At 42.9% G+C, this 25,002-nt stretch overlaps 1 protein-coding gene across 1 annotated transcript in view; it reads left to right on the plus strand.

The window, feature by feature from the left end:
• The window catches only part of KMT2B (lysine methyltransferase 2B), a 357,171-nt gene that overhangs the window by 9,540 nt on the left and 322,629 nt on the right, over positions 1–25,002 (plus strand). The window contains exon 2 of the mRNA XM_029577331.1: positions 23,907–23,982. Within this exon, the coding sequence (XP_029433191.1) occupies positions 23,907–23,982 (76 nt within the window). The remainder of the gene's footprint in view (positions 1–23,906; positions 23,983–25,002) is intronic.

Consider the following 25,002-nt stretch of genomic DNA (forward strand, 5'->3'; position numbering starts at 1 on the left):
TTTGGTAAAACTAGATTAGGGCCTAACCAGCTCCATGTGATTTATGAACGTCATCAAGCCTAGTACAGAAATTAAGCCAGGAATGGTGATGTGCTCCTCGTGGGGTTTTTTTTTTGTTTTTACCAATCATCTCCTTTAATTTCTTCCCCTGGCTTAAGGGCCACCAGCTTCAGCAAACGGTGCCACTGAGGCGGATTATTATTTTGTATTTATCTTTGTTGGGACCTTCCCACCCAGTCTTTCAAAATGCGTTATAGTCTTGGTAGCCTTTTGATACATTTGAAAGAAGAAAATACATCATAAATCATCCAAATCTTTACCAATAATGGTTTGAAATGATAAAGGTCAGGTAATGGGAGAAAGGGGCCATGTTCAGAAAAGAGGGTCAGTTTGAAAGGAAAGGCATCTTCCCCCCCCCCCCCTTTTTTTCTTTTCTGAAGCCTTTGGTCAGCTTGCGTTGTTTTCACGCGCCCTATCATTGATTGACAGCAGCCTTCCCGCAGTTTGTTCTGCCGTCTGCCCCCTTTAAAAATGGCGGCTGTGATCCGCACGCTGTGCTCAGCAGCTATATGTCCCAGATCTGTTCAACGAAACAGATCCTTAACAGTATCCAGTGCAAGTTAATGTTTGGCTTTACCTCGGGCTTCTTATTGATGAGCCCTTTTACTTTTAATGAACATCAGCAGGTATTTTTGTTTCTGTCCAATGAAGTTTCACTCAATGCTTCATTGTTTTGACTCTGTTGAATTACGTTTTTTGTCAGGTTCACCAGTGATACTCTTGGAGACTTACATGTACAGACAGTCCAGTTACCCCGAAAAAGAAAATCTCATTGAAACATTGCAGCTCAGGACTTGCCAAGGACAATTTTTTTTTTTTTTTTTTTTTGGATATAGAAGAATTTCTGAGACTTTTAACTTCTCAGAATACTTTTGGAATTGCTAAAGAAATTCACTTTTAGCTTTTATTTGCACACTACATCCTCCCCCAAAATATCAAAGGATATGCTAGTTAAATGTGAGCCTTACATGACCTGATTATCAGGCCGATACAGTACAGTGCGCTCCGGTGGAGCGCACTGTTAACCGGCATTTGGACGCACGTTTTCGACGCACTAGCTTTACCCCTTATTCAGTAAGGGGTAATAGCGCGTCGAAAACTCACGTCCAACCCCCCCCCCCCTCCCCCGACACTAATAGTGCCTGCAACATGCAAATGCATGTTCATGGCCCTATTAGTCATTCCCGCACGATACAGAAAGTAAAATGAGCAGCCAAGCTGCACATTTTATTTTAAGAAATTAACGCCGACCCAAAGGTCGGCGTTAATTCCTGCCGGCACCGGGGAAGTGCACAGAAAAGCAGTAAAAACTGCTTTTCTATACACCCTCCGACTTAATATCATGGCGATATTAAGTCGGAGGTCCCAAAAGAGAAAAAAAAAAATTTTAAAATGGGCTCGCGGGTTGAAAACCGGATGCTCAGTTTTGCCGGCATCTGGTTTCTGACCCCATGGCTGTCAGCCGACGCCGGCAGAATTGAGCGTCGGCTGTCAAATTCGCTGACAACCGCTGCTTCCGTCAAAAAAGAGGCGCTAGGGACGCGCTACTGTCCCTAGCGCCTCTTTTTACCGCGGGCCCTAATTTAAATAAGTTACTGAATCGCTCGCACAGGAGAGTGGCCTGGGCGCTCGCCCGCTCTCCCGCGTGGTTTACTGTATCGACCTGTATGTCTGACAGTGTTAGTGGGGCCACAAAGCCATTAACAAAATTGGCGAGGTCCTCCTATACACTTTAGGAAAGTCCTTTTTTTTTTTTTCAGAACATAATTTGTTTAGCTGAGACTTTTAGTGAGATTTCTTTGTGGTATTGCTGTATCAGCTGCAAACAATAGAGAATGAGGCGCTGGTATATATGACGTCTGCACAGTACGTAAGTGCCAAATAATTGAGATGATTCCAGATAACATCACAGTCCGAACTGCAATTTCTTTTTCAAATAATGAAAGTTTCTAATTAGTAGATTGTCAGAAAAACTGTAAAAATACATTTTCATGGCACATGCAGGAAAGTTTTTTCACTGGACACGCCTCATCCCACAGCAATCTGAACTTTGAGAATCTTTTATACATTCCATGCAATTAACTTCAGATTCATTAGATCACGAAAAAACATAATGATCATGAGGAAGAAACAAGCTACAATTATGCGAGGCTGGTATCATGAATGTGTATTAAGCCTGGTCTATCAGAGAAACATATTTATAATTCATAAAGAATACCAGTCCAAGTTGATCATTCAAACCATGGGGTGAAATAATTGGTATAAAAATATCCAATAATGCTCTTGGTTTTTTCCTAGTGTATATTTGATTAAAATGACTTCCCATGTTGCCAAGAAGTTACTTCTTTCTGTAAATATTTTTGGTTCTTTGTGTAAATATCAACATATAATAATTCTCGATCCTTTTTAGCTACAGTCCAGATTTAACATGAGTGATATAGAACACCCCTCCCCGTGCAGGAGAGTTAACCCTACAAGCATTTGTATCCTCTCCCGTGCTTCAGTCTGGCGCACGTACCTTCCTGGTGGTTTACGAATTGGAGTCTCTGGAAATTTTTGGTTCTTTATTAATGCACAGTCCCCATGATCTGTTTCTTGACATTATTCAGTAAGGTAGCCCCATGTAACCTGGCATGAACTGTATGCTTAATGGGGCTGCAAGCCATAAGCAAAACTGGTGAAGTTGTCGTCATATACTTTATGAAGGTCCATTTTCAGAACAGATTTTGTTTAGCTGAGATTTTTACAGAGTGGAATCTTTGTGGTATGTAACTTTTTTTTTTTTTTTTTTTTTTTGCTTCACTCTTTCAGGTTGTATTTCCATGTACTTATACAACCGTGGCAGATCAGTAGCATTTCTGCTGTCCTGTTTACTGCATTTATAGTAGTTACTCCTGTGGGAATTCTGCACAAAAAAATTAAAAATTTTGCAAACTTTATATTAGTCAAAATAACACAGTTTACATGACAGTCTTTAATTACGTTTTAAATTAATGCAGAAACAAGTTATTTAGAGATGCAGAATTTCCCTAGAAATTCACTGTAAGAGTGTCCCTTCCACTCACTTTCCTTACTCCCCTGGCCACTTTGCCCTCTCAGGCCCCAACTCCTCCACCTGCCAGTATCTCTCCCTTCCACCTCTAGGCTCAACCTCTTCCACACTATCGCCAGTCCCAGAGTTTGACCCCGTACTCAGTACTGCCCCTCACACAGTCTCTCTCTCTCTCTCTCTCTCTCACTCACACACACACTCCCTTTCTCTCTCACACATACATCTTCACACAGGCTACCTATGTCTCTCTCTCATGCACCCCTTCACACAGGCTCTGTCTCACATATACACAATCCCTTCACACAGGCTCTGTCTCACATATACACAATCCCTTCACACACACACACACACACACACACACACCTTATAGGCTCCTTCTCTCTGGCATCCCCGCTCTCTCATCTCCCATGCTCTCTCTCTCTCATCCTCCCCTTTCTCACACCCTCACCCTCTCCCTCTCCTCTCTCACATACATACATTCTTTCTCACCAGGGCCTTCATCTTCGCTGCGAGTGGATCGTGTCCTGTGGCACGAGGGGGCCTTCATCTTCCCCGCAAACGGCGCGCCAGGGCCGTCATCTTTGCGCGCTTCGTTCGCAGCATGCCGGGGTCTCCTCTGCCATTTTCTGCGGCGAAGATGAAGGCCCCCATGTGCCACAGGATGCGCTCCGCTTGCGGTGAAGGCCCCAGTGTACCGTGGACGGAGTATACGCCGTTTGCAGTGAAGATATAGGCGCCCTTGTGCCATGGGATGTGCTCTGCTCGCAGTGAAGATGAAGGCCCCCGTGAATGTGTGTGTGTGAGAGAGGGAGGGGAGGGGGTGTGAGAGAATTTGGCAATTTTGCGCAGGGGGGAATTCTACGCTCTATAGTAGCGCAGAATTCCCCCAATATTAAGTAGTGGGGAGCCCGCCAGAAAAGGGGCCAAAGGTTCTGAATTTACTGTAGTTCGTCCTTGTGCAGATGTCGCCATGGCAGATCAGCAGCCTTGCTCCTCTCCCGTGTTTCTGGCAGCGGTGAGCACAATAGAAAAGAAGCTAAACAATCCTTAAGTTATGAGTTCAGAAAATCAAAGATCAGTCCAGGAGTGAAAAGGAAGAGTTGTGTACTGTCCATTCAGCAGAAAGTAGAACTGCTTAAAAAAACTTGATCATGGCGTAGTTTAACTCCAGCAAGAATATGATGTTAGGCAAATGATAATGATTTAAGAGTACAAAAAGTCAAAATTCAGAAATTTTAAGCACAGGGGTAGATTTTAAAAGCTGCATGCGTGCCAATTTTATAATCTGCGCGCACATGTGCAGGCAGCGTTCGTGGGGGCCTAATTTTAGAAACCTACGCATGGCGACAAGATCAGCCTCTCCCAGTTCCCTCCCAGTCTGCTCCAATTAAGGAGGGGAATTCCCCACCCTCTAAATCCTGTCTCCTACCTTCCATTTTTTTACATTTTTTTGCTTACTGCTCTGTTAGAGCAGAAGCAACTTGCACGTGCTGGCTGACTGCCGGTGCGCACTTCCCTGGCACAGCGGCAAATGGCTTCCTCGGCCCCGCCCCAGATCGCGCCCTTTTCATGCCTCAACACTTAATCGCGTACCGGGGTTTACATGCGTAATGGGGCCTTTTTGAAAATTTGCCCGGCGCACGTATGGCCCGGCCACACGTGTAAACCCTGGGATTTACGCCCGCTGGGGTATAAAAATGTACCCGATAGTGTCTATAATAGGCATGGCTAAATCCAAAACATCACAAGGGCCTCAGAATTTGGAGCTGGGCAGTATGCTGTATGAGCAGTTTTCTCAGCATTGCAGTTAAGGTGTGCATGTTTAATGCAGAAAGCCAAGGTTTTCCATTCCTAAATGAAGATCCAGAGTCAATGTGATTCTGTTACTGGTTGGCCACCTGTACCTCCTTTCTTCAGCCAGTCGAAAGTAGATCCAGGATTAGAGACAAATTCTTTCTTCTACCAATCCAACTTGCAGACTGTCTGTCTTGATGTGCTGTAATGTAGCTGGTATGCAGGGGCGGCTAAAAGCAATCTTCTGCCTGAGGCAAGGGGCCCTTGCAAGTCAAATCACCTCGAGCTAAGGTGATTTGACTTGCAAGCTAGAGCCTTGGCGTTTTGCTGAAGGAGTATTCCCTTGCAGGCCAGCCCTTTTGGTAATTTGAAATGACAGAAAAGGGGGAAGACAGGAGATCGGGTTCCCAGAGGTGACAGACAGTGCCAGTAATGATAATCCTAGAAAGGTGTCAGCCCTACCACCTACCTCGCATCCTTGCTCCCTGGGGAGAGGGAAATGGGAGAATGGTGGGGTGTGGTGCAATTTTTCCCACTCATTTCCTCGATACAGTCCTGTTCCTTCTCTTTCTTTTTTCCCCCCTCTTTTCCTATCCCCTTTTCCACCTCACTCACTCCCTCTTCCCTTTCCTCTCTCTCATTTATCTATCTCAACTTGATTACTTGCTTTCCACAGAAACCAATCAAGGTGAGGCGCACACAAAACAATGCAAAATCTAATTACATAATAAATAAATTGGCGTAAAAAAATCTCTCTATTCTGCTACACTCCCAGTTTACCTCCAGCATCACTCTAGAGTAGTGACCACATTCTTTAATTTAATTTATGTTCCGCTTTTCACACTTTTTTTCAGCGCTTCAAAGTGGATTGCATTCAGGTACTGTAGGTATTTCCCTATCCCCAGAGGGCTTACAATCTAACAGGCCGATACAGTACAGTGCGCTCCAACGAAGCGCACTGTTAGCCGGCATTTGGACGCACGTTTTCCCTTACCCCTTATTCAGTAAGGGGCGGAAAACGCACATCCAACCCGCGGCACCTAATAGCGCCCTGAACATGCAAATACATGTTGATGGCCCTATTAGGTATTCACGCAGGCTCAGAAACCGGACGCCGGCAAAATTGAGTGTCTGGTTTTCGACCCGACAGCCGCTGGCTGACTTCAAATTTTTTTTCCTTAGGGACACTAGCGCGTTCCTAGCGCCTCCTTTTCTGAGCCCGGTTTCTGAGCCCATGGCTGTCAGCGGGCTCAAGAATCGAAGCCTGCAAAATTGAGCGTCGGCTGTCAAACCCGCTGACAGCCGCCGCTTCTGTCAAAAAGGAGGCGCTAGGAACGCGCTAGGGCCTCATTTGAATACTGTATCGCGCACACAGGCATTCGCCTGCTCTCCCACGGACTTTACTGAATCGGCCTGTAAGTTTGTACCTGAGGCAATGGAGGGTAAAGTGACTTGCCCAAGGTCACAAGGAGCAACAGTGGGACTCAAACCCTGGTCTCTTGGTTCATAGCCCACAGCTCTAACAATTAGGCTACTCCTCCACTCCTTCCTTATTGTCCTGCCAAACTAGTTAAGGCATGTGATTATGTTCACCCACCATTAGATGGAGGCAGAGGATACACTTTTATGCTGATGTCATCTCTCACTATATACTCTGGCATAACAGGAGAGGTCTTCAGTAGTTCTCTGCCTCCAGCAAATGTGGGGGCTAGGCCGGTATAACGGGAGACTAAAGACAGGCTCTCGGGATGATGACCTGATAGTGGGCTGTACTCCCTTATGGAGCCAGGTCCGCATCAGGATTTGACCAACTCGGGTCTGGCTGTTCTTCCAGCCTTGGAAAATCCTCTTTAGAGCCTGGTAGTATATGGTGCTATTGTCAGTGGCTGGAGGTCATCATAAGTTTGAAAAAAAAAAAATAGAAGTCTAGACGCATAGGAGTATGAGAATGAGATTGAGGAGGGTGAGCTGACTTTGGTGGTGGGAGAGTATGCAGTACTAAGGTTGTTTAGAAAGGAAGAACTGGAGGCTCTCATTTTATTTTATTTTATTTTATTTAAAGCCTTTTTTATACTGGTATTAGTGTGGACATCATACCGGTTTACATTTGAACAGCAGGTTTGAAAGTACATAACAGGGACTGAAAACGGGGGGGGGGGGGGGGAATCAAACAAAGTACAGAGAAGAAGTACAGAGCAACCGCAATATGACGTGTAAAGTGTGAACCGCATCGATACGGAACAGCATCAATACAAAACAAGGTTAATATAGAGATAACAAAGTCAAATATACAAAGTCATATGTACAGGGTAGTATCATGGCTGAAGGTCAAAGATACGGAGTGGCAACAGTGCAGTATGAAAGAGTGTACAACGGAAGCACAATGAAAGGTTGAGAGAAGGAGGTGGGGGTGGGTTAATCTGGGTAGGCTTGTCTAAACAGCCATGTTTTAAGTTTCTTTTTGAAATTGGAAGAGCATGGTTCTAAGGGGAGACTGGTAGGTAGGGAGTTCCATCATAAGGGGCCTGCAATTGAGAGAGCACGGTCTCTGGTGGAGGAAAGGTGTGCTTTTTTAAGGGAGGGCACGAGCAGGGTTCCTTTAGCTGTTCTCGTAGGTCGGTTAGACTGCACCGCACTGAAAGGGATATCAAGCCAATTGGAATTGTGAGAGTACATGGCTTTGTGAATAATTAGTGTTTTATAGAGAATTCTGGAAGGGATGGGGAGCCAATGTAGGTCTTTAAGGATGGGGGTGATGTGCTCTATTTTGCGGGTGTTGGTGATGATTCTAGCTGTCGCATTTTGGAGCCTTTGCAGCGGTCTTATCGTGGCGTAAGGAAGACCTAAGAGGAGTGAGTTGCAATAGTCCAATTTTGAAGATAGGGTAGCTTGAATCACGGTGCGGAAATCTTGAGTGTGTAGTAGGGGTTTAAGTTTCTTTAGGATGTTAAGTTTGTAAAAAGAATGGAGCTCACATATTTCTTCATAGTTAATTGTTGGTTGAGGAAAACTCCCAAGTCTTTTACAAAGGGTTGTGCAGCAATGGACTTGAAGGCTGGGTCAGACGAAAGAGAGGGATTGGGAGAGGAATGTGGTGAGATGAGCTCAGTTTTGTTGGTGTTTAGGGCGAGGTGGAGGTTGGTGAGGAAGGAGTTGATAGATGTAAGGCAAGATTTCTAATATAATGCAATCTCTGAAGTTGTCAGATGACCTGGCTAAGGAGACAGCTTTATAGGGAGATCCCAGTCTTAACGGGGATTAAGAAACCAGATGTGATGACCAGAGTTGAAACATGATGGCAGAAAAAGACTGCATGGCCATTCCAATCTGCCCATCCATCCAATTTAATTTAGCATTATGATTCTCATTACTTCCTTAGATTCCCTTATTTATTCCATGCTTTCTTGAACTAGGATATGATTTGCCTCCATCTTTAACTGGAAGGCTGTTCCACACATCCACCATCCTCTCTGTAAACAAATATTTCCTAAGATTATTCTACCCCTTTTCAACCTTAGTGCAAAACTCCTTGTTCTAGAACCTCCTTTCTGTTGAAAAAGACTCTCCTCCTGTGCATGGAAACCTTTGAGATATTTTAATGCCTCTCTCATATCTCACCTTTTCTCTAGGGTATACATATTTAGATCTTTAGAATGAAAACCACTGACCATTTTAGTAGCCATCCTCTGGACAGACTCCATCTTGTTCATATCCTTTGGAAGGTGCGGTCTCCAGCATTGAATATAGTATTCCAAGTCAGATTTATTTATTTAGTACTTTTATATACCGACATTCATTGGGAGTATCACATCTGTTTACATTCAGTATGAACCATAGCTTAACAAGCTTTACAAAGAACTTTATAAATACAACTTTATAAATACAACTTTATAAATATGACAAAATGAAAACTGGTAAGTAGATAACTATACAGAGACAATATCGCCTCCCTTTTTCTGCTGGTCATTCATCTCCGTATACAACCAAACATCTTCTGACTTTTACAATCTTTTTATCCATTTGTTTGTCCACCTTGAGATCATTACATACAATTATCCCCAGATCCCACTCTTGCTTTGTGCTTAGAAGAATTTCACCTCCAGTACTGTACCTTTCCCTTGGATTTTTGCATCCTAAATGCATTACTCTGCATTTTCTAGTATTAAATCTCAGCTTCCAGACCTTACACCATCCCTCCTCATGTTTTCCACACCTTCCTGGATTTCCACTTTGTTACAGATTTTATAAAAAAGACAAACCTTTCCCAACAAACCTTTAGTTAAGTTGCTCACAAAAAATGTTGAAAAGAACTGGTCCAAGGATCCCTGAGGCACACCGGTAGTAACATCCCTCCTCGGTGAAATGCCATTTACCACTACCTTTTGTTGCCTCCCAGTCATTCACTCTAGGATCCATATCAAGGGCCTACAATTTATTTATAAGTCTTCTGTGCGGAGCCATGTCAAAGGCCTTTCTGAAATCCAATTACCCAATGTCTAGAGCTCTCCCTTGATATCTCTGGTCATCCAAAGAACTTGATCAGATTCATCTAACAAGATCTCTGGTAAAATCATGCTGCCTCAGATCATGCAATCCATTGGATTCCAAAAATTGCACTATCCTCTGTTTTAGCAGTGATTCCGTTATGTTGCTCACCACAGAAGTCAGACAAACTGTCCTGTAATTCTCAGCATCCTCCTTAGTTCCACTTTTGTATGAATAGGAACTTCATCCACCCTTTTCTAGTTCTCTGGAACTACTCCATACTCTAAAGAAGCATTGAAAAGGTCAGCCAGTGGAGCTGCCAAGACAGTAGGACCGTTGGATGATCATAAGAACATAAGAAATTGCCAAGCTGGGTCAGGCCCAGCATCCTGTTTCCAACCGAGGCCAAACCAGGCCACAAGAACCTGGCAATTACCCAAACACTAAGAAGATCCCATGCTACTGATGCAATTAATAGCAGTGGCTATTCCCTAAGTAAACTTGATTAATAGCTGTTAATGGACTTCTCAAAGAACTTATCCAAACCTTTTTTGAACCCAGCTCCACTAACTGCACTAACCACCTCCTCTGGCAACAAATTCCAGAGCTTTATTGTGCGTTGAGTGAAAAAGAATTTTCTCCGATTAGTCTTAAATGTGCTACTTGCTAACTTATTTATTTATTTTATTTATTTATACAACTTTATATACCGACTTTCAAATATATATCAAGCCGGTTAACAATCATTGAATTTGCAGTACCAAATTAAAAAAAAAACATTCTTCATAAAAACTAATCTAAGTTTACATACTTTTTTTAAAAAATACATAAATAAAAACAAAAAACAGTAATATAAAACTAGCACATTTAAAAAAATAAATAAAAAATACAAACCCATCAGCCTCTATAGCCCACCAAAAAGTTACCCAGTCATCCCACATCGCTATTCTTTCAATGGCATGCTTCCCCAAATCATGGAATGCCCCCTAGTCCTTCTATTATTCGAAAGTGTAAATAACAGAGTCACATCTACTTGTTCAAGACCTCTCATGATCTTAAAGACATCTATCATATCCCCCCTCAGCTGTCTCTTCTCCAAGCTGAACAGCCCCAACCTCTTCAGCCTTTCCTCATAGGGGAGCTGTTCCATCCCCTTTATCATTTTGGTTGCCCTTCTCTGTACCTTCTCCATCGCAACTATATCTTTTTTGAGATGCGGCAACCAGAATTGTACACAGTATTCAAGGTGCGGTCTCACCATGGAGCGATACAGAGGCATTATGACATTTTCCGTTTTATTAATCATTCCCTTCCTAATAATTCCTAACATTGTTTGCTTTTTTGACTGCTGCAGCAGGGGTTAAAGAAGCTCTTAGGGAAGATAAGGCTATCGCGGAAAGACTAAATGAATTCTTTGCTTCAGTATTTGCTAAGGAGGTTGTTGGGGAGATACCAGTTCCGGAGATGATTTTCAAGGGTGATGATTCAGATGAACTGAACCAAATCATGGTGAATATAGAAGATGTAGTGGGCCAGATTGACAAACTGAAGAAAAGCAAATCACCTGGACTGGATGGTATACATCCCAGGCTTCTGAAAGAACTAAAAAATGAAGTTTCAGATCTATTAGTAAAACTTTGTAACCTATTATTAAAATAGTCCTTTGTATCTGAAGAATGGAGGATGGCCAGTGTAACCCCAAAATGTAAAAAGGGGTGAACTGGGAAACTTTAGATCAGTGAGCCTGACTTCAGGGCCAGGATAAATAGTGGAAACTATTCTAAAGAACAAAATCACAGAACATATAGAAAGACATGGTTTAGTGGAACACAGCCAGCATGTATTTACCCAAGGGAAGTCTTGCCTCACAAATCTGCTACATTTTTTTGAAGGGGTTAATAGACGTGGATAAAGGTGAACCAATAGATGTTGTGTATTTGGATTTTCAGAAGGTGTTTGACAAAGTCTCTCATGAGAGGCTTCCAAGAAAACTAAAAAGTCATGGGCTAGGAGGCAATGTCATTTCATGGATTGCAAACTGGCTAAAAGACAGGAAACAGAATTAAATGGTCAGTTTTCTCACTGCCTCAGGGATCTGTACTTGGACCGGTGCTTTTCAATATATTTATAAATGATCTGGAAAGGGATATGAGAAGTGAGGTAATCAAATTTGCAGGAGACACAATTATTCAGAATAGTTGCGAGACGAAGTTTGACTGACAGATGAAATTTAATGTGGATAAGTGCAAGGTGATGCAGAGAGGGAAAAATAACCCTTGCTGTAGTTGCAAGATGTTAGGTTCCATATTAGGAGCTACCACCCAGGAAAAAGATCTAGGTGTCTTACATTGAAATTGTCAGCTCCATGTGCTGCGGCGGTCAAAAAAAGCAAACAGAATGTTAGAATTATTAGGAAGGGAATGGTGAATAAAACGGAAAATGCCATAATTTCTCTGTATCGCTCCATGGTGAGAGCGCACTTTGAGTACTGTGTGCAAATCTGGTTGCCACATCTTAAAAAAAAAAAAGATATAGTTGCACTGGAGAAAGTACAGAGAAGGGCAACCAAAATGATAAAAGGGGATGGAATGTTTCCTTATGAGGAAAGGCTAAGGAAGGTTAGGGCTGTTCAGCTTGCAGAAGACCACTGTGGGGCGATATGAGAGAGGTCTATAAAATCATGAGAGGACTAGAAACGAGTAAATGTGAATTGGTTATTCTTTTGGATAATAAAAGGACTAGGGGGCGCTTCATAAGTTAAGAAGCACATTTAAAATCGGAGAAAAGTTTTTCACTCTGTGCACAATTAAGGTCTGGAATACATTGCCAGAGGATGTGGTTAAGGCAGTTAGTGAAGCTGGATTTAAAAAAAGAGTTGGATTAGTTCCTGGAGGACAAGTCGATAAACTGCTATTGAACAGGTTGACTTAGGGAATAGCCACAGCTATTGCTGGCATTAATAGCATGGGATCTGTTTAATATTTGGGTACTTGCCAGGTACTTACATCCTGGATTGGCCACTGTTGGAAACAGGATGCTTGGCTTGATGGACCCTCGCTCAGACCCTGTATGGCAACTTGTGTTCTTATTTCTAAGTTCCCTTAGTACCTTTGGATGTATCCCATTGCCTTATCTACTTTGTTTAGTTAGCTCCTCACAAATACACTGTTCTGAAAATCAATTGACGTTTACCTCCCTTCCAATTTTGTTTGTTTTATATTATCCTGCTCAATGCCCTTCCACAGTGAACCCTCAAAAAGAAATATTTACGCACTTCTGCTTTTTCCTCATCAATTTTGCATACTGTACTCTAAATGTGGTCGCATAAAAGAACCACTAAAGCTTTTAAGAAAGCACTTAAAACATGGCTTTTCCAGAAAGTGTTTCTGGAGTCCTAAAATCTTTTAAATTTTACCTTTATCTTGTCTTATTGGTGCCTATAATTTTAAGAAGTGTTAATTGCATTTATTGTATTAAGTTTTATGTATTTCATTTTCATTGACTATTTTAAATGCTTTTAATAAGGCATTTTAATCAAATTGTACACCGATGTGATATCTATTGACGAATGTCGGTATAAAAAAGTAATTAAATAAAAATAAACCATGCAGAGGATGATATTCTCCTTTTTCTCTATTTCTTTCCTAATAATTCATAACCTTGTTTGCTATTTTGCTCCTACTGCGTATTGCACCAAGGGTTTCAATGTATTGTTCACAATGACTCCTAGATCCTTTTCCTGGGTGGTGACTTCCTAGTATAGAACCTAACATCATATAACTAAAATTTGGATTATTTTCCTTATCGTCCTGATACTCATTACTTTGGGATTTCCTTTCTGCACAGCTGGTGAAGATAGAGGACACTCCTACCTTTTTTATTGTGATGTCGTGTTCACCATAAGGGAGGTGTGGCTCCAGTAACCACCAGTAGTCTCTCTCCAGCCAAGTCCAACACATCTTCTACATGGTGGGAGGTCCCGTTCCGACTTCAGAAAGCAGGCAGCATCGCAGTAAAAAAAAAAAAAAAAAAGGGGGCAGTGCAAGAGAGGGGTGACAGGGGAAGTTACTCCTATGGCACACCTCTCCTCCCCCTAACCCCTCCTAGTGTGGAAGTCCCACAAGATTAAAAAATAAAAAATCTCATAAACAGGCCACAGGTGCTTGGTGTGTGGGGCAAAAAGAGTCCCCATGGTTGCAGGAGCCTTCTGGGTGATATGTGATAGGAACATGGACCAGCAGGACTATGAGGCCCAGATGTTGCCACTCAGAGAGGAGCAGGGCAGTACTGTGGCACCCTCCCCCTCCTGGGAGAGGTGGCAGGACAAATGTCAGTTAGTCCTACAAACCAGAATGCACACCTTACAGGTCTCGTCTGTTCCGGCCTGTCCTCCAAAACTTAATCGGGGGGGAAGCAGGGAAGACTATGATGGGGAGTCAGGCCCATGCCCCTAGACCCTCCTAGTGGCCCCTCCCACTTCTGTTTGAGGGCTTTTCCATGGAGTTTGTACTACTGATGCATCAAGCATTCTCAGCGATGCAACAAGGGGTGTAGCTTATCCCTGCCTAGCCCAGGCCTTCTCATTTGGGGACAAGGAACCCTCCAGTCAAAAGGCCCAGACAAGCCCCGGGGGACTCGGGGTCCTCACCAAGGACCATTACTGGTAGTGAACACTCCCCGTTGGGTAAGGAATCATATCATATTCTGAGACGAGCGCTTATGAAGAGGGAGAATGCTCTCCAGAAGAGGAGTATTCCTTGGTATTCTGGCTATTTCATAAAGAGGAACTCCGAGCTAATTGTGAACATCCTGATGGTGCTCAGAATGCCCGACCCTCTGGAAGAGGTTAAGTTAGAAGGGAATCCAATCCTTCAAGGTATCTGGAAACTATCAAGAGCTTTTCAGCCGTAAAGGATATGATAATGGTGGGTCACCCCTAAAGAGGTTTGAAAGGTAGTAGGCTTATGGGGAGTTCCTAAGGTGGACACCTTTATCTCGGCAATCGCCCATAAAACACCCATTCCAGTCAAATGGGGGACAGCACTTAGATCTGTAGGAGAGGAAAATCGAGGCCATTTTGAAACCAGCCCTTATTGCTAACACAACTGCTCTGTAGGCATCCATCTGTGAAGACTATGTAGCTCGGGTGGTGGTGCGTTGATACACCTAAGATTTGGCAAGGATAGAATCTGTAGTAGTCTTCCTTGTAGATATCCTGTAAGATCTCATCAGAATAGCCTCCTGGGCTATAGCCTCAGGGGTGGTGGCAAGGCAGCTATTGTGGTTCAGGAATTGGGCGACGAGGGCCATCTCCAAAGCCCGCTTGGGTAAACTTACATTCAGGGGGCATCTTTTGTTCAGCGAATAACTAGAAAAGCTCATTAATGACTTAGGGAAAGCTAGGCCTCAGAGATTGCCTGAGGATAAACCACATCTAAGTGCTCAAGGAGCAAGGCACCAGCGCTTCAGGAAATATCGAAGATTTGCATTGGGAAAAATTCCACCACAGCAGGGCAAGAAAGCAAGGTCCCAGCCCTTTCGGGAGGCCAGAAAGTACTGGGGTGACTCCTCAGGGACTGCAGGCCCTATTTGCCTGCCACAATGACAGGCAGCAGGCCCTTCCAGCTGTGACACTCGTAGGCGGATGCCTGCGCAGTTCTGTTTGGTGTGGGCCTTTATCATGACAGACCGGTGCATGGTGGACATCATCTCCAGGGGATACACTCTGGAATTAGACACCCCCATCCTAAAATCCTTCATAATCTCACCATGAACAGGGAAGCGATAGAAGGCACACTAGACAAACTGTAGGGCCTACAAACCATCATTCCAGTTCCCATTCAGGAATAGGGCAAGGGGACGTGTTCCATTTACTTTTTAGTCTCCAAACAGGACGGATCCTTTCATCCAGTGTTAGACCTCAAGGGGGTCAACAAATGTCCCACATTTTCTTATGAAACTCTATGCTCCATGATAACATCAGTAAGGAAAGGGAAGTTCCTGACCTCCTTCAATCTAGCAGAGGTGTACTTGCACATTCCCATTTGAGAACAGTGTCAACTTCTTGTACTTCTGTGTGCTAGACAAACACTTCCAGTTCCAGGCCATGCCCTTTGGCATCGCCACTGCCCCAAGAATCTTTACCAAGGTAATGGTCATAGTAGTGGCAGTTTATGCAAACAAGGTATCCGAATCCACCCCTATCTAGACAATTGACTTATAGCCAAAACTGCCCAGGAGAGTGAACAGGCTTTGGCTACTGTTGAACTGTTAGGATGGGTAGAAAACTACACAATCTCGGCCGTTCCTAGCGCTTGGAGTTCTTTGGTGTACTATTCAATACAAAACAAGGTCTGGTATGTCTTACACCGAAACAAATAGAAGCTCATAACCCAGACACAGGCCTTCCAAAGGCAGAAGGCTCCCAAAGTTTGGGACTTTCTGCATTTATTAGGACTAATGGCAGCAGTCAGACTTGGTCCCATGGGCCAGAGCTCACATATGCCCATTACAGTGGGCCCTCCTATCCAGGTGATCACTGGAATCAAGGAATTACGGGCTCAGGCTGCCATTAAAACCTTCCATAAAGGAGAGCCTAACATGGTGGACATAACCCACCACTCTCTTGAAAGGAATGACACTGGACCTTTCCATGTGGTTTACTATAACCACAGATGCCAGCAGTTTTTGCAGGGGTGCCCGCTGCCGTGGCCAAATGGTACAAGGGTGGTGGGAAGTAAGAGCCTGGTCAGCAAACTAGTTGGATTTGAGAGCCATCAATCGGGCTCTTGTAGCCTTGGTCCATTTAGTACAAAAACAATTGGCCAGAATACTAACAGACAGTGCCACAGTGGTTTGCATACATGAACAGGCACCTGCAGTCGAACATTGGCAAACTTGATCTATGATCGGGTGGAACAAACTTTCCACAGACTATCAGCGACCCACTTTGCAGGAGTGGCCAACACTTGAACAGATTTTCTAAAAGCAGAAACAGGCTGGACCTCAGAGTGGAAACTCAGCAAGGAAGTGTTCCTCACGATCATAGACAGGTGGGGACAGCCAATGATGGACCTAATGGCATTCCAAAGACACAAAAATTCTTCAGTTGTTGCAGGGAACCAGGCTCCAGTGGAATAGATGCACTTATAAGAGCCTGGTCATTTGAGGGGCACCTGTACGTATTCCAACTCTGGCCCCAGATAGGAAGAATTCTGAAGAGGATAGAGAACCACCCTTCGCTGACAATACTGCTACAGCCAGAATGACCAAGAAGGCCATGTTATGCAGACTTGATGAGGCTGTTAATAGGGACCCCACTATGTCTCCCAGGGGAACAGGGTCTGCTGTGGCAGTGCCCCATGCCACTGGAAAGCCCTGGTCCATTTTGTCTTACGGCCTGGCCATTGAGAGGCTGCAGTTGTGCAGGAAGGGCTCCCCATAGTAATTACAACAATGTTGTGGGCAAGATAGGGGTCTATTTTTTTAGCATAAGTGTGACTAAGGCGCCTATTTGAGAAGAGCCGATATAGCAGTCATATTAGAATTTGTCCAATGGGGCTAGAGAAAGAGATGGCCGTTATTTAGACTTTTAGGGAGCTTAGAGCTAGCTCATGCCTTGGGCCTAGTTGGGGGGTGAGTGGGTACAAATAGCACACCCAAACATTATCCGCTTCCTCAAAGGGATGATGCTAATTATGTCCTGCCTTTGCCCTTGCTTCCTCAATAGGACCTCAGCCTGGTTCTTAGGGCCATGACAGGACCCCACTTCAAGCCATTAAGGACATCCCTGAAAGACCTTTCCTTAAAGATGGTCTTTCTAGTAGCTATTTGCTCTGCCAGAAGGATTTCAGAGCTAAAGCGGATCCTGTGGGGATCCGTTTCTGAGGATGCAGTGATCCTCCAACCTGATCTCTTCTTCCTGCCCAAGATAGTTTGTCCGTTCCATCTAAACCAGACAATCACCCTATCAGCCTTCAGGGACAACAAGATATGCAAGGGAAAGCCAGGGCTGCATCACCTTGATATTAGGTGCGCCCGGCTGAGGTATCTCAAAGTCATGAACCCTTTCAGGAAAATGGACAGATTGTGTTTCATAGTGGCTGCAGAAAGAAGGGGCTTCCAAATTGACACTAGCTAAGTGGATTAGGGAAGCCATTGCGACGGCATACGTCCTCACAGGTAGGGAAGAACCGCCGGGACTGCAGGTCACTCTGCCAGGGCCCAGGTGTCATCCTGGGCAGAAGTTTCCCTGTCTCCCCAGAAGAAATATGTAGGGAAGCCACCTGATCATTGCGTTCTTTTTCTAAGCACTATAGGTTGGACGTCCTGGCAAGATCAGACGCAGCTCCGGGGCATACCTAAGCTCCGTACATTCCCAAAGTAATGACTGCTCTAACAGGAGGATAAGGAAGGTGAAATTCTTACTTGAGTTTTCATTCCTGGGCTTCTGCTAGGCCGGTCTAGTTCCCACCTGAGAAGTTTTTTTTTTTTTTTTTTTTTTAAACTATAAAGTAAAGCTACGCATCCGGGCAAAAGCCTCCCAGGAGGTAGGCAGAGCCCCGGACCTCGCCTCTCACTGCTAGAATCTTTACCTGGAAGGGTGAGACATTAAACCCCCTCCCTCCCCCCCACCCCCCAAAAAAAACCCAGTGCACACATATATAAGGAATATAGTAATAATAAAGTAAGCAGAAATATGTTTAGTTCAGCATACAGAGAGAAGCTAAAGATGACAAAAAGGCTTACGTAAGATTTTTTTTAATGGGAAGCATGTGTGGTCCAGAGAACTGATTAGGACCTTGGCAGAAGGCTACTGGCAGCTACCTAGAGCCACACCTCCATTCTAGGTGGATGTATTAATACATTACATATATGCTGATGATATACAGCTACTGCTACCCATTGTAAACTCCATTGAAGAAACTATGAAACTTGCCAATATGTATCTCGAAATAATCAAACAGCTCTTAAACCAGATGGAACTAGTAATAACTAGTAATAAACATCGATAAAACAGAATTCTTACACCTTGAACGTAAAAACACACACCACATACAACCAACACCAACATGAATCTAGGCGTTATAATTGACTCTGAGCTAAACATGAAACACCACATGCAAAACTAATGATCCTGAGAGGACTAAAGCCTCTACTAACACTAAAAGACCTCCGTACAGTCCTACAAGCATTGATATTCGCAAGCACTGATTACTGTAACTCCCTACTATTAGGACTACCACAATCCACAATGCGGGCACTGCAAATATTACAAAACTCAGCCGCTAGAATTTTGACTGGCAAAAAAAAGTGACCACATTACAGGAACACTTGCCGAATTACACTTGCTCCCAATTGAACAAAAAGAATACAATATAAGGCTTTATGTATTATTCATAAACTAATCCACGATGAAAAAGCAGTCTGGCTTAACACTGCACTACGAGTACATGTCCCGCACAGAAACCTGAGATCTGCTAATAAGGCTCTACTAACTATCCCATCTGTGAAAACAGCAAGTAAGAGAAAGAGCACTATCATTGGCTGGCCCAGTACTATGGAACACCATGCCACTAGAATTAAGGCTGCAGAGAAACTTGAAAATTTTCAAAACAAATCTGAAAACCTGGCTCTTTAAACAAGCTTTTTATAAAGATAAAGGGAAGGAGAATAACAATTGATAATAAAGGACGCACCAAACTTGAAGTAGTTAATTGTAGCATACAAATACATATTAATGTTAAATACAATCCGTCTAATATGATCCTGATATACAAGGTTAAATTACACTTATAGATTATTATATTAAATTGTTACCGTATTGTGATGGCACATGATTAAGTTGTAATCTATACCACTCATTCTTTCATTATCGTGCCTTGCTGTAAACCGTTGTGATGGTTGACTAACTTAACGACGGTATAGAAGAGTTTTTAAATAAATAAATGTAATATGTAGCTGGGGCTTAAGGGAGACAAAAATATGAGGGTATGTTCCAACATGTCAGGTAGCCCTCCTTTAACACAGAGACATGGGCTCGGCCGTCCCCTTCCCATTAGTGACTTACCTCAAGGTATTTATATTGTCCCCCTCCTGCTCTGTAGGTCTGGCAACTAAGTGATGGTGTATGGGAGAGGGAGCAGTTGCCTGGCTATGACAACAATGTGAGCCTTTTAAATCCGCTACCCCAAAGTGCACGTCCTTTTGCTTCGTGGGCATTTTGCTGTATGAGGTCTCCCCTCGATTGTGGTGCAGTCTCTGGTAGCAGCGTGTGGGACAACAGTGAGTTTTCAGTTTGTACCCAGGTGGTATTGCAGAGCTGCGGGTTGCTATTGATGGGGACGTTGGGGCAGCATAGCACGCAAAGGTCGGACCAGAGCAGGAGCAATCAGACTGGCATGGCTGTGGCCTGTTTTAGCGGAGCTGCACGAGTTGGTGGAGGTCAGCACAGGCATGAGAGCAAGGTTGTTGGTCGGGGAACAAGTGGCATTGGCGGCGCGGGGGGGGGGGGATCAAAGAATTGAAGAACCGCAAAGAGCTCCATTTGTTGGGAGAAAGCTGCCATTATGGCCGATTCTGCACAAGAATCATTGTGAATCTGGAAGATGTAGTACACCAGATTGACAAACTAAAGAGTAGCAAATCACCTGGACCGAATGGTATGCACCCCAGGGTTCTGAAGGAACTCAAAAATGAAATTTCAGATCTGTTAGGTTACAAATTTTATCATTAAAATCATCCATTGTACCTGAAAACTGGAGGGTGGCCATTGCAACCCCAATATTTAAAAAAGGCTCCAGTAGCAATCCAGGAAACTACAGGCCAGTGAACCTGACTTCAGTGCCGGGAAAACCAGTGGAAACTATTCTAAAGATCAAAACCAGAGCGTATAGAAAGACATGGTTTAATGGAACACAGCATGGATTTACGCAAGGCAAATCTTTCCTCACAAATCTGCTTCACTTTTTTTTTTTTTTGAAGGGGTTAATAACATGTAGATAAAGGTGAGCCAGTAGATGTGTGTTTGGATTTTCAGAAGGCATTTGACAAAGTCTCTCATAAGAGGCTTGTAAGGAAACTAAAAAGTCATGGGATGGGAGGCGATGTCCTTTATTTATTTATAGATTCTTTTATACCACGGTACGTATAGATATACATCACCTCGGTTTACAGTGAAACAATAAATTAGCAACAGGCTTTACATATAACAGTTTAAACATTAAAACATTTAACAGCCACAGGCTTTACAGAAACATTGGGTTTCAAGGGAAAAAGGCCAACTTCATTAACTATAATAACCATAAAATATTAAAAAAATATTTAAAAATGATCTAGAAAGGAATATGTGAGGTAATAAAATTTGCAGATGATACAACAGCCCTAGACTATAAGAACATAAAAAATTGCTGTACTGGGTTAGCCAAGGGTCCATTAAGCCCAGCATCCTGTTTCCAACAGTGGCCAACCCAGGTTACAAGGACCTGGTAAGTACCCAATCACTAAGAAAATCCCATGCTACTGATGCCAGTAAAAGCAGTGGCTATTCCCTAAGTCAACTTGATTAATAGTAGTTAATGGACTTCTCCAAAAACTTACTCAAACCTTTTAAAGACCTCTATCATATCCCCCCTCAGCTGTATCTTCTCCAAGCTGAAAAGTCCTAACCTCTTTTGTATTTCCTCATAGGGGAGCTGTTCCATTCCCCTTATCATTTTGGTCGCCCTTCTCTGTACCTTCTCCATCTCAACTATATCTTTTTTGAAATGCGGCGACCAGAATTGTACACAGTATTCAAGGTGCGGTCTCACCATGGAGCCATAGAAGCATTATGACATTTTCCGTTATATTCACCATTTCCTTTCTAATATTTCCCAACATTCTGTTTGCTTTTTTGACTGCCGCAGCACACTGAACCGACGATTTCAATGTGTTATCCACTATGACGCCTAGATCTCTTTCTTGGGTGGTAGCACCTAATATGGAACTTAACATTGTGTAACTATAGCATGGGTTATTTTTGCCTATATGCATCACCTTGCACTTATCCACATTAAATTTCATCTGCCATTTGGATGCCCAATTTTCCAGTCTCACAAGGTCTTCCTACAATTTATCACAATCTGCCTGTGATTTAACTACTCTGAACAATTTTGTATCATCTGCAAATTTGATTACCTCACTTGTATTTCTTTCCAGATCATTTATAAATATATAGAAAAGTAAGGGTCCCAATACAGATCCCTGAGGCACTCCACTGCACACACCCTTCCACTGAGAAAATTGTTTATTTAATCCTACTCTCTGTTTCCTGTCTTTTAGCCAGTTTGTAATCCACGAAAGGACATCGCCACCTATCCCATGACTTTTTACTTTTCCTAGAAGCCTCTCATGAGGACCTTTGTCAAACGCCCTCTGAAAATCCAAGTACACTACATCTACCGGTTCACCTTTATCCACATGTTTATTAACTCCTTCAAAAAAAAGTGAAGCAGGTTTGTGAGGCAAGACTTGCCTTGGGTAAAGCCATGCTGACTTTGTTCCATTAAACCATGTCTTTCTATATGTTCTGTGATTTTGATATTTAGAATACTTTCCACTATTTTTCATGGCACTGAAGTCAGGCTAACCGGTCTGAAGTTTCCCGGATCACCTCTGGAGCCCTTTTTAAATATTGGGGTTACATTAGCTATCCTCCAGTCTTCAGGTACAATGGATGATTTTAATGATAGGTTACAAATTTTTACTAATAGGTCTGAAATTTCAATTTTGAGTTCGTTCAGAACTCTGGGGTGTACAGCATCCGGTCCAGGTGATTTACTACTTTTCAGTTTGTCAATCAGGCCTACCACATCTTCTAGGTTCACCGTGATTTGATTCAGTCCATCTGAATCATTACCCATGAAAACCTTCTCCATTACGGGTACCTCCCCAACATCCTCTTCAGTAAACACCGAAGCAAAAAAAATCATTTAATTTTTCTGCAATGGCCTTATCTTCTCTAAGTGCCCCTTTAATCCCTCGATAATCTAACGGTCCAACTGACTCCTCACAGGCTTTCTGCTTTGGATATATTTAAAGTTTTTACTGTGAGTTTTTGCCTCTATGGCCAACTTCTTTTCAAATTCTCTCTTAGCCTGTCTTATCAATGTCTTACATTTAACTTGCCAATGCTTATGCATTATCCTATTTTCTTTTATTGGATCCTTCCAATTTTTGAATGAAGATCTTTTGGCTAAAATAGCTTCTTTCACCTCCCCTTTTAACCATGCTGGTAATCGTTTTGCCTTCTTTCCACCTTTCTTTAATGTGTGGAATAGGGATGTGCATTCGTTTCATTCGTTTAATTTGTTTCATACGTTTCCCATTACATGCCAATTAGATGTGCATTCGTTTCATACGTTTCATATTACATGCTTGTATAGGAAACGGATGAAACGAATGCACATCCCTAGTGTGGAATACATCTGGACTGTGCTTCTAGGATGGTTTTTTTTTGTTTTTTTTAAACAATGACCATGCCTTTTGCACACTTTTTACATTTGTAGCTGCTCCTTTCAGGTTTTTTTTCTAACTATTTTTCTCATTTTATTTATTTATTTTTTAAACTGTATTTGATTTTTTTCTGAGTATACAGAATATAACAAACGACAAATAGTATCTGATACACCCCCCTTAACATCACTCCGTCCCTCCCATGTCACCTTTCCTTATGTTCAGTGAAAGTAGAAAATCAAGTCCAAAAAAAAAATAGGTGCTAGTGAAGTATTATGGTGTAGCTTCCATTGCTGGTCCTGCCATTCAACCGATGGGATCAGTAGCTATCCCCTCTCTGGGATCGGAGGTCAGTAGTACTTTCCTGTGTTTTCTCATCTTTTCATTGGGTCTCTCTGCTTTGTCTCTTTTTCTGCCTCCCATCACCTTCTCTCTTTCTGTAGCTTGAAACCTGGTTAGATCCATAGCATTAGGAAAAAATAAAAGGAAGAGTTGGGAAGCACTTATTCAACTGCTGCTTCTCCTGTCTTTTCCTCACAATATTCTGCTGATTAAACAGATCATGGGAGGCAGAGAAGCACTTTCTGCTGCCCTTTTACAGCCTGATGTTACTGATGTTTCTGGTGCAAAATTTCCAGTCATCAGTGGTGAGCTCCTGATAGAAGAATTTGCACCCTCAACCTGGTGGTGTCATTTCATAAACGTTTGTTTCTTGGATTGCTGTGTATGTGAGTGATAAATAACAGTGAAAGCTGTGAACTTGAACAGAGATAATGATCCCTCTGCTGAAGGAACTGTTCATCCTGCAGCACCTCTCTTGGGCTAGATATGGTAATATGCCTGGTACTGGTTGAGAACATGTCTAGCCCAAGGATTAAGGAATCTGCTCCTCTTTTATGTTTTTGGTTTTTTTTTGTTTCTGAATTGTGATTGTGAAAATGTATTGTTGGGTCCTCCATTATTCTTTGCAAATAAAAGGTCTCTTCTTGCTTGTGGCTAACAGCGTGTGTTTCTCCTACAGGAAGAGTTTTGTGGTTTCCGAAATAACAAGGTAGTGGTCAGAAGCCACTTGCGTTCAGCCCTCAGGCCCCACAGAGGTAAGACATTGTTCCGTTTCACGTGTGCAAAGAAAAGCCTTAAGTTTAATTACTACTACTAATTCTTATTTGTATAGGTCTACTCAATGTACACAGTGCTGTCCAGGTACACATAAGAAACAAGATCCTTGAGTCCATGACCCATACGAGTCCTCTACAAAAACTGTCTTAAGTACCTCTGGTGCTTAATGTCTCAGTGGCGAAATACTTGGGTATAGGGAACTCTGCGTTGGCCTGAAGCTTAGTTCCAAGAATAAAGTATCCTCTCCCTCATGTCCCATATGACACTTACGGGGGTGGGGGCTTGACCTGTTGGAGCACTCATTATCTTTTTTTTTTTTTCCCTTTGTTGCCGTAGCACAGGGGTCCCCAATCCTGTCCTGGGGGGCCCACCAGCCAGTCGGGTTTTCAGGATATCCACAATAAATATGCACGAGAGAGAATTTGCATGCACTGCCTCCATAACATGCACATTTTCTCTCATGCATATTCATTGTGGATATCCTGAAAACCCGACTGGCTGGTGGGCCCCCAGGACAGGCTCGGGGACCACTGCTGTAGCAGACTGGTCCTATTTCTCTGGCCTTTTCTGTTCTGTGAGATTTATGTTGGAAGAGCTCAATTGCTTTTAGCTTCAGCAGGTATAGGTTTATTCTGAAGCATTTTTTTGGGGCGGGGGGGGGGGGGTTGATATTACTCTTCTTGAAGAACCACTGCTGATCTTGGACTTAGCCAGATCTTTAAAAACAACTTAAACACTATTTCCAGTAATCTTTATAGACTTGTTCAATCTTTTTTTTCCTACTTGTAAGTTGAATTCATATCTAACTAGGTCCCATAATGTTGTGACTGACTTTACTCTTTATTTCTGGTGCTTGCACTGTTGATTTCCAGTACTAGAATATGATTGTGCTGTCTTCTAATCACATTTATAATATGTTCTTTTTATATGATAATGATATTGTGTGTTAGATATGTATTGCATTGGAATTTTATTGTATTTGTTCCACCTATGTGTAT

The sequence above is a fragment of the Rhinatrema bivittatum genome, chromosome 14 (genome assembly GCF_901001135.1).
Source record: "Rhinatrema bivittatum chromosome 14, aRhiBiv1.1, whole genome shotgun sequence".
In the NCBI taxonomy this organism is placed as follows: Eukaryota; Metazoa; Chordata; class Amphibia; order Gymnophiona; family Rhinatrematidae; genus Rhinatrema; species Rhinatrema bivittatum.